Genomic DNA, 16,917 nt, shown 5'->3' with positions numbered 1-16,917 from the left:
AAAAGCTGACTAGGGGATATTTTTGAAAACAAAATTGAAAAGTTTAAAAATAATCACTGATTCATTGGTACTGAACTTAATGTTAGATAATTAAACACCTCAGTTAATCAACAACAAAATCAAATATATAACATATTGTATTGTTAGTAAATTTACATTTGACACCAACAGAATTTACATTTTATTCAAATAGCAAAACCTAAACAACCCAATTTCCAAATAAAATATTTATACACACATTCATTGTATCTACAATAATAATAAAATAAAATAAAAACTATATTGATAAATATGCTCAAAAAAAATAAAAAATAATAATAACCAAATTCAATGTTAAAAATTAAAAAGTATTACATTACTATTTTGTTTTTAGAGTTATTATTTTACTTTACACGTTTTATTGAAAATATATCTTAAATAAAAATAATATACATTTGTATATATAAACAAATAGTTTTGTTTTATAATTACTCATAATATTATATTGTGTAAATTACAAGTTTATGAATCAATACATAATTACAAAAAAATATATAACAATTACATTTAAAACAAAACAATATACCAAAATTAATTTAAATAAAAAATATATTGGTGTATGTTTTGGTATATATAATTTAATAATTCGTAAAAACGAACCAATAAGGAACTAACTTAATTAATCATATGATTAACATAAATATCTAAGTAAGTATGTTGGATAATTTTAAGCAACATTTTATAAATATAGCAATAAGAAATAAAATTGGAACCTATTTGTAAACTCAACGTTAGTAAACATCCAAATTTTGGATATTTTTAATAATTAAAAATCTTATTCAAAGGCTTACTTAAATCACAGATAGAAATCCATATTTTATCGACTGCCACCAAAATCAATATTACAATTCACAAAATGTTTACACAATTAAAAAATTTATAATTTTCATTTAATATCTACTCTATAATTTAACCCTAAAATAAATATTAAATAAAAAAATAAAATGGTGATTTAATGTACGACTAGTTTTTGTTCTTATGGATTGAGTCATTTCATTTATGTCATGACGTGTTTAAGCAATCTCATTTTGTGTTGTTATAAAACCAATGTATTAAACAAAAATAGTATCATCTTGTGCTATTCAACTTTTAATCGTTTACTGAATTCTTCTTGTTGTCTTTCTTTCCATTCTTTTTTCGGTTTGTAACGTTTAAGTTGACCATCCCTATGAACATTTTATTTAGTTAATTAATGTCAGACATCATTACAATAATTAATTATAAAACACTATATTATAATTTATATCTTAAACACAATATACTATAAAGTGCCCTGATTTTTAAATGTAAGTAAACTCTCAGTAATTTGGCTGTGCAATTATCTAACTATATTTTATTTTTATTTTTGTTTAAATGGCTACCAGAAAGTCTTAAAAGCATCATTTAAATATATATATATAAATATAGATATGCTCCATTAAAAGGTGAATTTAAACAGTAATAATAAATTAGTAAATACTCGTATGTATTATTTATATGTTAACGTACATTAATTCGGCAGTCTTCTGGTATGATATCTGCCAAGATTACCGAGAATCTATTGTAAGGTTAACGGGGAAATATTTTTTTATAGAACAATGAAATTTTACTTAAATGTTCATATAGAACAACTTCAACTAAATATAAAACTTTTACAAAATAATAAACTATAGATTAACCTGAATATTTATACCAACTAACAAAAATTCCATATTAATATTCGCATGTTTTAGACACAATTAAAGATATACTATAATAAAATAAAATCATGATTTTTATTAACTGAATCCCTCCCCCTCCCCATGGCCATATATGTTGATTTAACACATTTATTACATATTATATAAATTAAGTTAGAAGGAACAATTTTTTTTTTATTTTAACTGAATATTACCAAAGTTGATGGATTTTAATTTAAAATCAAGATGGATACTGTACAACTATCTTACCATACTAGGTCAACAAGACCGCCTTGATCAGCAATTACTCGTTTTACTCGATTTGCAAAATCAGCACCAGATTCATTTTCATTTTGGTACATTGGAGGCAAGTACCATACATCACAAACAATTGCCCAAGATGTCATCATTAAATAAAGGTGTTGAAGCATTGAATATTTACTACTATTCCAAAATGCATCTCCAAACCTTGGATCATACTATTACAACACAAGTACATTTTGTAAATTATTGTTTACATTTATAAAATAATAAATCAATTATAAATATAACCAACCTTAATAGCTACAGGGTATATAACACTGCCAACTTCAAAACTTCCTTTTTTGAATTGCATAACAGATGTGTTGTTGATGCACGTTCCTTCAGGAAATACTAGTATTGGAGGATTAATTGGATTTGAAACATGTTCCCGAAGTCTGAAAATTATATAAGTAATCATTTGAAACAATTTAGTTTTCAAAATATTTAGAATAAATTTAAGCAATTTTTATTTTTTTCTATGAAATTATTCACAATAATCTAATACATGGTGGTATTGGCTTATTAAATTATTAACAATAAATTCAGGGACGTATGCAGGAAAATGTTTTGGGAGATGTTTTTAAAAATCAGTTATTAAAAAGTAGATATACTTAAATACTTTTTTTAAATATAAACATTTATAAAACCAAATTAACATTAAAATTGAATAAGTAAAAGACTATTCACTGATATGCAGTCTCCTTTCGAAATTATTTTTTGTAAACATTAATTTGTCTTTGAATTCAAATTTAACATAATATCCATTACAATGACAAATTTCAATTAAAATCTATTATGTATATAAAAGTGAGGTATTTATTTTTTTTTATTTTAAAAGTGAATTTAAAGATGTTAACATAAATTCATGTTGTATAGAAACTCCAATAACGTTAAAATAGATAATTGTTTAACTGTTTTTAATATCTATAATGTATTTAACTAGATATTTGAAATTAAATAGTTAATGGACTGTTTTTATAATTTAAACCCATAAATTCCAACCAAATATTGCATTTATTATGCGATTTCCAGATCAAGTGAATGAGATACTCTGTCTTTGATATCCAATTTACTATACAAGTAAACAATTTCTATAAATTGTTAATAATTACAATTTTTTTTTAAATTGTCATTAATAATATATTAGATTTTAAAGTTAATTATTGAAAGTTTAGTACTGTGAATATATTTAAATTAATTATACATGTGTTGTCTTATGTGGTAAGGTATAACTGAAGATAATCAATAATTTATAAATAATAAAGCTATTATGCTACAGCAATATAATTAATATTCAAAATTAGTGATTCATAATATAATATGTTTACCTCATTGCAACAATTTCTCTGTCTTTGGCTTCCGATCGTTCAAACCATAAATGAGGAGAAGCTCTGGCTAATGCTCTTTGAAGGATTCCTAAAAATCCACCATGACGCTGACCAATCTGATATTAATAGAATGTAAAATTTATTTGATTAACTTTATAGATATAGTTTTATTATATGAAAAAAATAATAGTTTATCCAATAAATGAAATGTCTAATAAAAATGTAATTTAAAATTTTGTTCATAGAAATGTTATGTGAAATATGTAGCATTGTGTAAATAGATTAATTAATATTTGTAAATTAGGATTGCCATTGATCCTAATTTTACCTGGACACTACTATTGATTTTCAGTGCATAAATATTTTAAATTTCATTTGAGCACTTGTTTTTAAAATTAAGCATTGTGTGTAATAATATTCATACAGAGTATAACTAAAATAAAATTACAAGAACATATAAAATAAAATATTACGTTTCTATTAAAATGTTTGATTGTTATTATAGAATTTAATACCTATTGGTAAAAATACATTTATTTTTATTCAACCATCGAGATACAGCTGATAAGTGGCTTATTATAGGATACTAGAGCAAATATCATTTTTTTTTTCTTATTTGTTATACCTTAGATAAAGAATAGTAATGACTAAAGAATGTTAGTCTTGTGATATTTTTCTACAGGATGAACAAAGGAATACAGCAGTGTTCCAGATTAAAATATTGAATAAATGGCAACCCTATTATAAATAAAATGAATATTAAACAAAGCAAATGTTAAATGTGTATTACTATATCTCATTGAATTTATGGTGTGTTATAATGTGTAATTATGAGTGCTTCTTAAAATATAATGTTGTTTTTGGATAAACTACTCTTAAATATTTGCATCATGATAATAATGATGGTGCATTTATTGAGACGCACCAGAGCATAAGGGTTATCGCATGCCAACACTAGTACGTCAACCGGAGATGTATGGTTGGCAACACAAATGCCTCGCTTTGGTAAGTTCTCGCGATTATGATAAGTGATGACTGAAGATAATGAAGCAGCTAAAACTTGAAAACACATAATGGATAAATTTTGGTTCAGCCAACGTTTACCCAAACTATCAGGCACAAAACCAACAATTAATGTACAAATCCACAGCCACATAACCTATTCACATAAAATATTAAAATTATCATAAAAATGAACAAAAGACAAGAAAAATTATGATTTATTTAAAAACAATATATACTTATATAAAAAAGAATGCTTCTTCTTGCTAAAAAACAATTTGACTTTAACGAGAAATATTTTATATTTATTATATACAGTAAATTCCTGTTACAACGAATACCAATACAACGAAAAATCCTGTTATAACAAAAGTCATAGAAGTCCCCTGCCGAAAAGCAGGGCTTATAAAGAGCTTATTCGAATTTTCATTACAACGAAAAAAAATTCTGTCCCCTGGAGATTGTTGTAACGGGATTTTACTGTATTGTTTCACTACGAATTTATGTCTTAAGTGTGTAATATATCACGCATATGACCCCCTCTACTCGCTCAGTGACTCTGTCAATAAAATTTGTAATCATGTTTTAAAAGACTTAGCCATCAAATTTACTATTTACTGTTGAATTTCTTGCTTGAAATCAAATAAAGTTTGTAGTTTTTTACAAAGATATTTTGAGCAATTGATAAAACCCTCAAAGAAAAAAAATCAGTAGAAGTAAAATCACATGACCTTGGTCATTGTTGATAGCCAAAGAGAGAAAGGAGTTGGCCGTGATATTTTCATGAAGTAATGCAATCATCACCCTAGTGATGAAGTGTGACATTAAAACCTCAATTTGCAGAAAAACCATACATATCAATGTAAAATATTTCTTTTAAAATTAAATTGTTATATAGCAAAATTAAAAACTGCGTTAATTATGAACATCCTTTATATATAAATATAATCCATATATACATTTGACATGAGACTGTATAGTAATATTCTCAATCAAATTATAAAGGAAAATATAAGTTCATATATTTGAACATCTTAGTTAAATACTTCTAAATATCTAAAATATATAAATATCATTCATCAATTTAGGAAATAAATCATGATTTTAGTTTGGAAAAACCTACAATGTACATGGTTCAAAAAAAATATAAAACTTTAAATTTTTTTTTGAATTTTGATAGTTGTAACGTGAATAATGAATATAAGAGTTATTAAAAATTGTTTATTTTGATTTAAGTTTTAAATTATTCCAAAAGTACTAAAAATACTAAAAATTATATAAAATTAATATTTGCATAGACTAATTTATCTAAATCAACTAGATTTTATATCCTGGGATACTATAGAAGTATAAATATTTTAACGAGTATGAACATTGAACAATTAATAATATTCTTTTATTAATATGTATTATGCATGCGCTGAGTTAAAAAATTAATAACTACTACCTTTTAAGTTAAAGTAGAAAATATACATATGAGGTTCATAAAGATTTGCCAGAGTGTATAGTATATCGTAAGCAATATGTTGAAAATTCAAAAGATTGTATCTTATAAGCAACACTAAAAATGTTGCCGAAGAAATATTTAAATTAAATATTAATCAAATTGACTCACATTTTTCTCAGAAATATTATATATTTGTAAAAATTAAAGTAAAATAAATTATCATTTATAATAAAAAATAATTTAGCTAAATTGATAAAGTTCATAATTTTTATCATTAAAAATATATATATATATATATTGCTTACTCCTTACTTTTGTAGGTAAAGTAAATTGTGCAACATAATTTTAAAGTTAAAATTATATTTTATGAAATATATATCTTCATCAAATAATGCAAACATGCATGTACTTGACTAATTACCAAAATATAATAATTGTGAGCAAATAGAATAAGAATATCAATTGGCGATGTATGGTTGGCCACACAGATTCCATTACGTCTTGGAATCCATTGTGGATTATGGACATTAATGACCATTGTCATGGCATATTGAAACAATACAAAAATATATTGAGAAATACGGTTTATCAATGACTTTTGTATTAATTCATCCTTTATGGTCAACCAAATAATGCATATTGTTAAACTAAATAACATAACCTGTAGATTAAATTATATATAGCATTTTTTTAACAATAAAATATTTGATAGGTTTCTAAACATTAATTATTATTAAGTACCCTTAATATTTTTTATTATACATAGATTAAATAATAATTACAATGCATATTCAATTGATAATAATAAACAGCATTAAATTTACCAATATGGCAATATAACTCAATAGTAAAGCTCAAACATTTATGATTTTTCATTTTAATTTTCATTAAAAGGGATGCATTCAAACCTAAAAATATTTTTTAATAAAATACACAACCTAATTACTTTAAACTTTATTTTAGTTCTAAACAAATCAGTTATATGATACATATTAAGAATAATTATTCATGGCATACATAATAATGAATACAATAAAATAATAATAAAATAGATTCTCGTTATGTCAAATCTCAAGGAGAACAGAAAAAAGTTCAAGCTTTTGTATTAAATTTTTTCTTAAAAAAAATTGAAAAAATTGGTTAATATAATATGAATACTTAAAGTATTAATATTACATAAATATTATTGAATACATTTTTTTTTTTTTTAGATCTATTATTAAAGTTTGTTTAATATTACTTTTGTTTTTGTAAGAATGTAAAAATTAATTGTAAGGACATTTAATTTATGCTTATTTTCTATTTCACTATATTGTATACAAATGACTATAAATATTGACTACCAACGCGTGAAATCACAATTACTGTACTGAATGTACTGCTTAATTTTTTGTTCTTACCTTAATAAAAATATTATTTGTATATTCGAGATAGTAAAAAACGATTAATTTTATTTCAAATTATTGAAAGCAAAATAATGTAATGGTAGTTTTAAAGAGATTTCAATGCAGTTAGAGATAATGAAAAATTCGAGATAGTGAAGTATAACATAATAAGGAATCTACTGTATTATAAAATGTATACACAAAATAAATGTTACCATTAGTATACCGAAGTAGGCTGTTTTGAGGCAATTGCCTTAACATCAAAATGGATGGATGGGTTTAAAAGCTGCAGATGTATGAGTGGTCAAATGGTAGTTTGCTTCAAAAATAAATAAATGAATAAATAAATAAAATATTTTTGTTGCAAATTTAGGATATAACACAAATTTGAATGGACCTACATCCTTTTTGAACGATGATTGGAAAACGGTCTTCAATAAAATAAATTAAGCAGCTTACAACAAAACCCACAACTCTGATTTAATTTAATTTATAAAATTAAATTTGATGTTTTGACTTTATTAAATGCCTTTGCAAAAACGGTATAAATAAGAGTCAACAATAAATCCAGTTGAAAGAGTGTCAGATACAAAATTTTTAATTTTGAAAAATAATATTATCAAAATCTTATTATCTATCTACAATTACATTACCTTTATTTGTAACTATTCATTCAAATACAAATAAGGGATGGAAATTAAATTGGTCAGTAATTAGAAATATTAGATAGACCAAAAGGCAGGAAGATTTTAGAAGGTCATTTTTGAATAATTTAGAAAAAAAATTCCGCCTTTTATTTTATTTATTTTTTTATAATTTTAAAGCGGTATTTATTTGATAATGTATTTTTATTCTCTAAACATAATAAATAATCATTAACAAACATTTTCATATAAATGGAATATGTTATCATTTTATACAAATATTTTAATGGTTTTTACATTATTTAATATTTATAGGTCATATTTTCAATTTTTTCTTTTTTTTTTGAGGGTCACTATTTAATGTTATTTAGGTCATCAACTGCTGAGCTCAATCAGTTTTAATAAATTATTATTATTTATACTCGTATTTCTAACTTATAAGTTTATCAAATATTAAAAAATAAACCTAATAATTATAAAAATAATATACAATAATTAGAGTTGATTTTAAAATTAAACCTTGATATAAATAGATATTTGAATAAATATAATTTTAGACTAAGCAAATCTTTTATATCAAAAATATAGTATAAGTTAACAAATAAGTAAAATTAAATAAATAAAAAATAAAAACTTACTCCAAAGAAACAAATCAACACACGCAACGGCAACAAAAATGTATATCTTACAATAAATCCAATAATCCAAATAACAGTTATTTTCCAATTGATGAACTCATAATGTCTATTTGTCCTTGTTAACAAATTCCAAGACTAAAAATAATAACATTTATATCAGGAATAATAAACACATATTATATAGTATATACTTTAGGTTAAGAAAAACATCAGGTGGCGACCAATTTTCATCAGATGAAAGTCAATCAACACTCAATTACCACCTACACTAAGTAAACCATTAGTAAGTCACACCTTTGTATATAAGTCAGTCACCAAGATGTCCTCTTAACTTAATATAATAGAGTATATCTTATAAATACATTATTAATAATTTAAAATTGCTTTTTATTTAACTAAAATTGGTATAAAAATAGTGTAAATCAGCGGTTCTCAAACTTTTTTTTTACGTACCACTTAAGTATATTATCAATCAGTCGCGTACCACTAATGATTAAAAATAGAACGATCCAAATTCCAAATTGTATAGTTAAATACATTTATTTTAAATAATAAATCAGTAAAATACTACAACTGCAGTATAATTTTTTTTTTTTTTTTTAACAAAATTTTATATTACGCAATCTGTTACAATTAATGAACAATAAGCTTAAGTGATAAAATAGAACAGTAGACAGAGAAAGACAGAGGGAAGAGACCACCCATCGGAGGTACTTCAGCATGATATAATTTAAAGTTTTAATCCTAAAATAATAATAAAAGTAACGATATTACAATGAGTACATAGTAGTTATAACTTATAAGTAGCAAACATCATACATATATAAATATACATTTTTTTTTTTTTTTTTTTTTTTTTTTTAATATTATATAAGCAGGTCACGACACCATTGCCTTTTTAGTCTTTTGTGTGGATTTCCTGGAAGAGTTGCAGATGATAGTTGGACGATAAGGGGATTAGAATGATGTGTTAACTTTTTATTGAATCGTTTATAGTGGAGCTTGGCTAGTTCAGTGACGGTGGGTAAATTGAAGTCAGAATGAAGGGTATTATTTGAAACATAGAAAGGAGCTTTAGAGATGACGCGAAGGACTTTGGATTGAAACCTTTGTATACGGTTTGTATTTGATACTTTGGCTGAGCCCCATAACTGCAAACCGTAAGACCAGATGGGTCTGAGTAGTAGTTTATACAGCAGTAATTTAGTAGGTAACTTAATATTTTTGGAAGTTAGGAACGGCCGAAGAAGGCGAAAACGATCATTAAGTGTTCGAGTTTTATTTTTAATGTGAGCTGACCAGGTAAGTCGACGGTCAATGTTGACTCCAAGGTAGCGTACACACTGGGCAGTAGGGAGAGGTTGGTTGTTAAGGAGGAGGGTCTGGCATACTCCTTGCCGGAGCGTAAAAGTACAGTGGATTGATTTAGATAAGCAGTATAATTATTTTTTATTTATTAGTTTTTTAAAATAAGATATGAATTAAATAATTGAATGGGTTTATTATCCAAAAACGGCCCTCCGCGTACCACCATGAAGTCTTTCGCGTACCACAGTTCGAGAACCGCTGGTGTAAATATTTTGTTTTAAAAACCATTATTTAAACACATATAATATTTACAATCCCATTTTTATAAGCTACAATAGTTTAATTATTTAAATTATTGTATTAAATATTATCATTATAACTAATTTTTACCTTAAGTTCTTCTGCTTCAAATCGTGAAGTAACTTGATCTTCTATAATTGCTTCGACACCAGTTTTCACATAATCAAGTACATCAGCAAGTTCAAATTCTCGTTTTAATGTATTAAATGAACGAGTTCTTTGTAATATTTGTTTACCCTAAAAATGGAATTTATAAATTCAATTTTAATTCTAAATGAATGTTATTGACAATTTAACTATTAATTTTTAAACTTACTCCTTCAGTTTTAACATTATTATTGCCATTATAATTTTGATCTGGATCTGGAACTAGTATTAAATCTTGTCTGCTTATTAAAGGAGGAGCTCCGTTTTGTATTTTCTTGTCAACATTTCCATTAGATAGACTATGATTGGAGTTACTCCGAGAGATAGATCCATTTGAACTTATTGGCACTGAATGTGTTGTAGATTCATTTAATGTATCTGTGTCAAGTTCAGTCACCAAATCCAGTTCATCAACATCATCATTTTCTTCACTATCAGTTTCTTCAATTCTTTTCGTTTTTTTTTTCGATTGTTTTTCTAGATTTTCTCGTCCATACTAAAATAAATATACAATATTATTTACATTAAAGTTGATTTTTTTTAAACCAATTACTTTTAGCTTATACTTAAACATTACTATATTATACACATTACAACATTACAACAAAAGTTAGCTGACTTTTGTTTTTCTACAAACAGCTTCAGGCTGACATAGGCCCCCAGAACTGAGAATTCAGAGTACTATCTCACTGTCAGTACTATCAGACTTGATAAATAATAACCAACTGTGAAAATAATTAGTAAAATGTATTTAAGAGTGTCCTCTTATACCAACATGTGTTGTCTCTGTCTTAAATGTTTAAAACATAAAAAAAATTTTTTGTGCAGGATAGAATCACTCAGGCTGTAGTGAGTTAACTTCAAATTAATAAATAATATAGTTGAAAACAGTTTTTGTGAAATATTGCTTTTATTTTTTTGGTATCACTTATACAAAAACAGTTTTTATTCTTTCAAAATTCATTATTTTTGAACTTGAATAACTTTTTATGTAACTCTATATTGAAAAAATAAAAATAATATTTTACAGCCAAAGTTCTTTTTTTTATGTGGTGAAAATTTTGTTTCTTAGTTGTTATGACAGTAGCCTTCTAGGTTCTTTTCCATGTAAAACAGTTATTACTATGTTTTACATTTATAAGATGGAAACAACATAAGCAGATTTAGCATCTTCCTAATAATTTTAAATAATTTTTTCTAAATATTAATATAAAAGGTATTTGAAATGGCATTTAAATTAATTTTAACATAAATAACTTGAAAAACTTTCAATTTCAAGTATACTTAAAAATAGAGTTAAGGTTTTAAGGCAACTGCCTTATTTTATATCAATGATAGCAAAATAATTCTCACACAAAAATGTGTTTCACCAAATTTCTAAAATAATGAATAAACATAATTTATTCTTTTTTTTCCTAAATGCCTATTTGCTTTTATTTCTATTTTTATTATTTTTATTTTTAATTATTGATTGATTATTATAATTATATACATATTTATGGTACAAATTGATAAAAGTTTGTGAAAATGGCGCATTGTCGATATTAAGTTAAAAATTATTTTTAATGGATATGTCATATAATTACTGTTAAAATCGATAAAGTTAATTTGGTGTCTATCAAAGTACCTGTACTATCTACAGATTAAAATGTTTTCTTGATAGATAGATTTTAGTTTTTTTGTCAATCAATATTTTTTCATAAATGTTTTTTTTTATTGTTTATATTGCCTAAAAATCCAAACTCTACTTATAAATGTATCAATGCGAGGGGTCTAGAATTGTGATTAATGTAACACTATACTATAGAATAGTATTTTAAAATAGTATAAAATGTGTAAAATGATAATTTTAATAGGTATTAATGCATTACTAAAATTAAGAAATTTCATGCATTGCCTAAGTGAATACATATCATAAATTATATTACCTACCTATAAACTATATATTATTATTAGTTATTATTACTAACCTATCACCTTAAATATGATAAAATATAGATTTTTTTTACAAAATGTATAATTATTTTAGTCCAATTAATATAATTTAAAAAATGAATATGTATAGGTACATTTATATATTTAATTTAATATATTATTATAAGGTTATTTGTTATCAGGACAAACTGACAAGGTCATTAAAAACTATATTAAAAATAATAAAAGTATAATTTACAAAACACTCTTCTGGTTTAAAAAATATAGATTATTTATCATACATTTAGCAAATATTTTTGAAAACATATGTATATATATATCAAAAATGTATAGAAAAATACAGTTTTTTACTGAGCATTTCAATTCAATTTTATAAAAGCAAATTTTTTCTTTAAAAGTATCAAAGTAACATATTTTTTTGGGATAAAATAATAAAATATAGCAAAATCTAATAAATGGATTATTTAAACATTATTTATTTTTTGTAAAACAGAATCATCTTAACTAATGTTTGCCTAAATGAGATTTAATTAACTAGTTTAGTACAATAGCTATATATGATTTACTGACTTTGTATTGTTATTGTGGTAATTTTGATAAACTTTTTATTTTTATTAGAATTATCTTGAATTTTCTTCAATATAAATTTAATTACTTTATTCCATTATATATACAGTAAACATATGAACCCACATATTGTTTATAAAAGTAAACCAAAATAATTTTCTATATTATTATTATATTAATATTTAATGGGTACCTCCTAGTTACCAACTATTACAAATCATTAAAACCAAAAATTACAAAACACAAGACTATATAAACCAAATTTATCAACCATTAGATGGAACACATCTTAAAAGTTTAATTTGATTTTCCAGTAACATATAAGCAACTTTATTTAATTAACTTATAAGTTATTACAAAATATAATATTTATAAATAATATTACATATAGAGAACTTATAAAGATATAAATATGTAAAAGTAATATAAAAAAACAGGTCTTTAATTTCTGGTTTTTGCATAATATAATGTATGAATATCAAAGTTAAAATAACATTGTGTAACTTATTTTATAGTTATGCAAGATCAAAAAGTAATATAGTGAATAGAGATGAACCAACAAATAACATACCTATAACTGATAAGTTAAAAAAATATTTGTTTATCAAAAACAGAATATCATATCATTAATCATTAAAGAACATTACCCTTTCACAACCTTTGAACATTTGTTAGTTAATATTAAGCAAAGTAAAATATTAACATATATGATGAGATGATGTACTTTAAACTTTTATAATGCTGTTACCGAAATAAAATATGTATTTTTTAAACTTAATCAGTATTTATTTTTAATATCAAATGAAAAAAAAATTATTTTATATTTTATATTGATATTAAAGATTTTATCAAATAATTTAAATTTTAACCCTTAACTACATGCGCAATTTTTTTTACAATTATTACACGTATGGTGTATTTGGTTTACACAGAAATCAATTTCGTATTGTAATTTGTAATTTGATACGGAGCTTGTTTGTGCTACTATAAACATTGAATGATGACCGACATGGATTAATAACTATTATATATATGATAATGAAAGGTTAGATTAGGGAAATAACTGAAAACAATTATGAACCAAAATAGAACAAGATAAATAGAAATATTAGTGTACAAAGTATATCAGCGCGTATAGTTAAGGGTTAAAAAACAATATTCGTTACCTTTATGATGCATAGTTATTAAACATTATGTCTCTGGTATGTTAGTAATTAAACCTTTTATAATGACCATTCTTGATAAAGTATTTAAATTCTACAAATGATTCTATAATAAACTACATAATTATTCAAATCCTCTCATATCAAATTTATCCTCTCTAGACCTACTTGATACAACACATTGACTGAAAAGAAAATGGTTCAGAGACCTATTAACTTAATTATTATTCATATTCAAAAACTAAAAAAAATGTATTTAATCTAATGGATATTTTTTCTATTCATGTCTTCCACAAGTCATTTTTCTCTTTTGATCAAATTTAGTTATTGTATAATTTATTTAGATGGTAAAAAAGAACTTCACTGTAAAAACATAAACTCAGACTCAGGGTATTCAAACTACAATTCTTAATTTTTAGAAATTTCAACTGGGGTAAAAAAAATAATAACTACATTTTTATTTTTTAATAATTGTATTAATTTAATTACAAATGTATCAATATAATGTTAATATTATTTCAATTTTTTTTTAAATATAATGATTCGTGATACTATATGGATTCCTATTATTAAAAATTAAATTGTAAAAGGGACCTACTATTAGAATATGATTATTTGGTAATTTATAGAGAGGCAATCAATCATATACAATTATAACCAAAACATTTTAGTCGCATCACTATTATATAGTAATAAACCTTATATTAAACACCAAAAAAATGTATCATTTGTTTAATTAACAAATAATATTTCAATTTTACACTAATCTACAAATAAAATTGAAAATTTTCGAAATGTATATAATAATATTAAATTTTAATCATTATATATTTTTAATTATTATTATTATACAGGTACATAGATAGAATAAAATAATTAATTTGTTTTTGTTGGTATTTCATCAAAAATATATAAAAATACCAACAGTAATAATTTACTTGTGTATTAAAGATCAACTGTGAACAATACTTTTAATATATCATGTATGTATAGTACTCACCTCAAATACTTTAAGTAAGAAGTCCACGTAGATCTGTTGTACTCCTAGCGTCTTGCCGATATAAGCCAATAGAACAATGCTGAGGAAGAAAAGGAGAAACGGGATAAATATCACCGAGAGAACGGTGAAGGACAGCGTGTCCATGACGGATACTGAGGACATAGCAATGATTTGTCGAAAAGAAAATCGTTACCTCGACGATTCCATATCGATCCTTTGGACGTCGACTTGTGCAAAAATGTTGGCCAAACGCTAAGACGCCGTGTGACGACTCGTCAGAGTATAAACAGTCAACATCGAACTAGTTTATTAAAATGTTCAACCGTTACGAATAAAATTATTTTCCGGAAACAGCCAAACGGCACGTCGTCGATAACGCCCTAAACGCACGACGTCGGAGAGAATTAATCGTGGGGTCGTATCTACAGCTCTTTACCTGTTCCGAGAGGAGATAGGCGTACGTCAATTATACGATTTATTAACGTAGGTGGAAAGAATCGAGAATTTTATTAATAAAAAAATCGTTGTTCGAGGCGGAATAGACGTTGACTTATTATTATCAATAATGAACTAATATGTGTGATACTGTGATAGGCGAGTGACGATCACTGACGACTAATACGAAGACGCAACAAATTACACTACGCGACGTGCGGGACTCGTAGAGCACAAACACTACAGACCGTTGAGAGCTGTAGTTGAGACCATAGATAAAAGAAACAACAATACATACGTACAGTTAAAACCACTGATATTATTATTATTATTGTGTACTTATTAGACGTCGTCAGCCGGTAAGTGTGCTGCTGCAGTAAGCTTTACTGGTGTGCAAGCATGGTGAAACCATAATAAGCGCCTCGTCGGTTACCGCGGTGGTGGTGGAGGTGGTGGTGGCGGTAGTAGTGGTGGTGGGCACGGCCAAACATTTACGGTATATATAGGTAGGTATGTCGACGACGAACGGTATATACGCCAATGTGCACGGGGATGACGTCACGTTCTGAATTCCGCGGTCCCTCGTCAGATGCGCGGCAAAAGCGATAAGCTATTTGCACACGGTGTATTCACAAAATGCATGTCGATACACACAATATACACAAAACGTATTCATATTATTATATTTCCATCCCCATCCCCCGGTAATTCGGTATGTAAGAGCCTATGTAACAATTAATACTGTGCATTAACTAGGTATATTGTATTATAAAAATGTATACCGCAGCTGCTATATAATTTTTATATTCTTCTATATACCTATACCTACAATTTACAAGTCGTGGCGCTTTTTGTGAGATGATGCAAACAACGAAATATTTAATATTATGAATATGAACTCGTGTTCTTACCGAAAGCCAATGTTCAACACGATAAATTTACTATAATATACGTAGGAGACAAACAAAAAGAAAAGTCTATACGGAGGCAGATATATATATATATTATATTATATATTTGCGTCATCCACGTTAATACACCGTGTACGTCATCGTCAAGCAGTGCCCGTCGTCTCTACGGCGTACAACAGTATAACATATTAAAATGTAATATAATAATCGTCAAACCATAGTTTAAAAAATTTATATTGTCGAAATAAATAGCATTTATAGGTGCCATTTGATGCCGGGTATTTCAATAAAAATAAATAAATGAATATTAAAAAAGTTAAAACCGTCAAGCATAGATAAAACCTGAATGTATTTACCAAGACCAAAATTGAAATAAGAAAAATAAAACAAAATTAACTCCTGCAAGACTTGAAAAAGTTAACATTTCTTGAAATTATGTAAACTAACCAATTAACTAGTTAGGGCTCTGGGCTAGTGGGCTCATCATCACAGCCGCACGGGCCACAACGTCCAATATTCCAACCATATAAAATCTCAAACAATTTTTTAAGTGTGTAAAGTGTATTACAATTACAATTTACATTATTACATAGGTACTTATGAAAGATTAAAAGATTATAATACATTTTTATTTTAACAATATAGGTTGGATCCTACACTTGTCTTATAGTATTTTATTAACATAAAAAATAATTTTAATTTGTATG

At 25.3% G+C, this 16,917-nt stretch overlaps 1 protein-coding gene across 1 annotated transcript; it reads right to left on the bottom strand.

Annotated features, from left to right (window-relative positions):
- Positions 1-119: 119 nt before the first annotated feature.
- On the bottom strand, positions 120-15,717 carry LOC132920125 (glycerol-3-phosphate acyltransferase 3-like). Its single transcript, XM_060982228.1, has 9 exons — positions 14,865-15,717; positions 10,369-10,695; positions 10,143-10,289; positions 8,445-8,579; positions 4,254-4,487; positions 3,329-3,444; positions 2,254-2,395; positions 1,968-2,176; positions 120-1,205 (listed from the first exon to the last, which is right to left on the bottom strand). Exons 1-9 carry the CDS (start codon positions 15,024-15,026, stop codon positions 1,118-1,120), a joined length of 1,560 nt encoding a protein of 519 aa, XP_060838211.1. The 5' UTR covers positions 15,027-15,717; the 3' UTR covers positions 120-1,117.
- Between the last annotated feature and the right edge of the window lie 1,200 nt (positions 15,718-16,917).

This window comes from Rhopalosiphum padi, chromosome 2 (genome assembly GCF_020882245.1).
Source record: "Rhopalosiphum padi isolate XX-2018 chromosome 2, ASM2088224v1, whole genome shotgun sequence".
In the NCBI taxonomy this organism is placed as follows: domain Eukaryota; kingdom Metazoa; phylum Arthropoda; class Insecta; order Hemiptera; family Aphididae; genus Rhopalosiphum; species Rhopalosiphum padi.
This window is presented reverse-complemented; position numbering and strand designations above follow the sequence as displayed.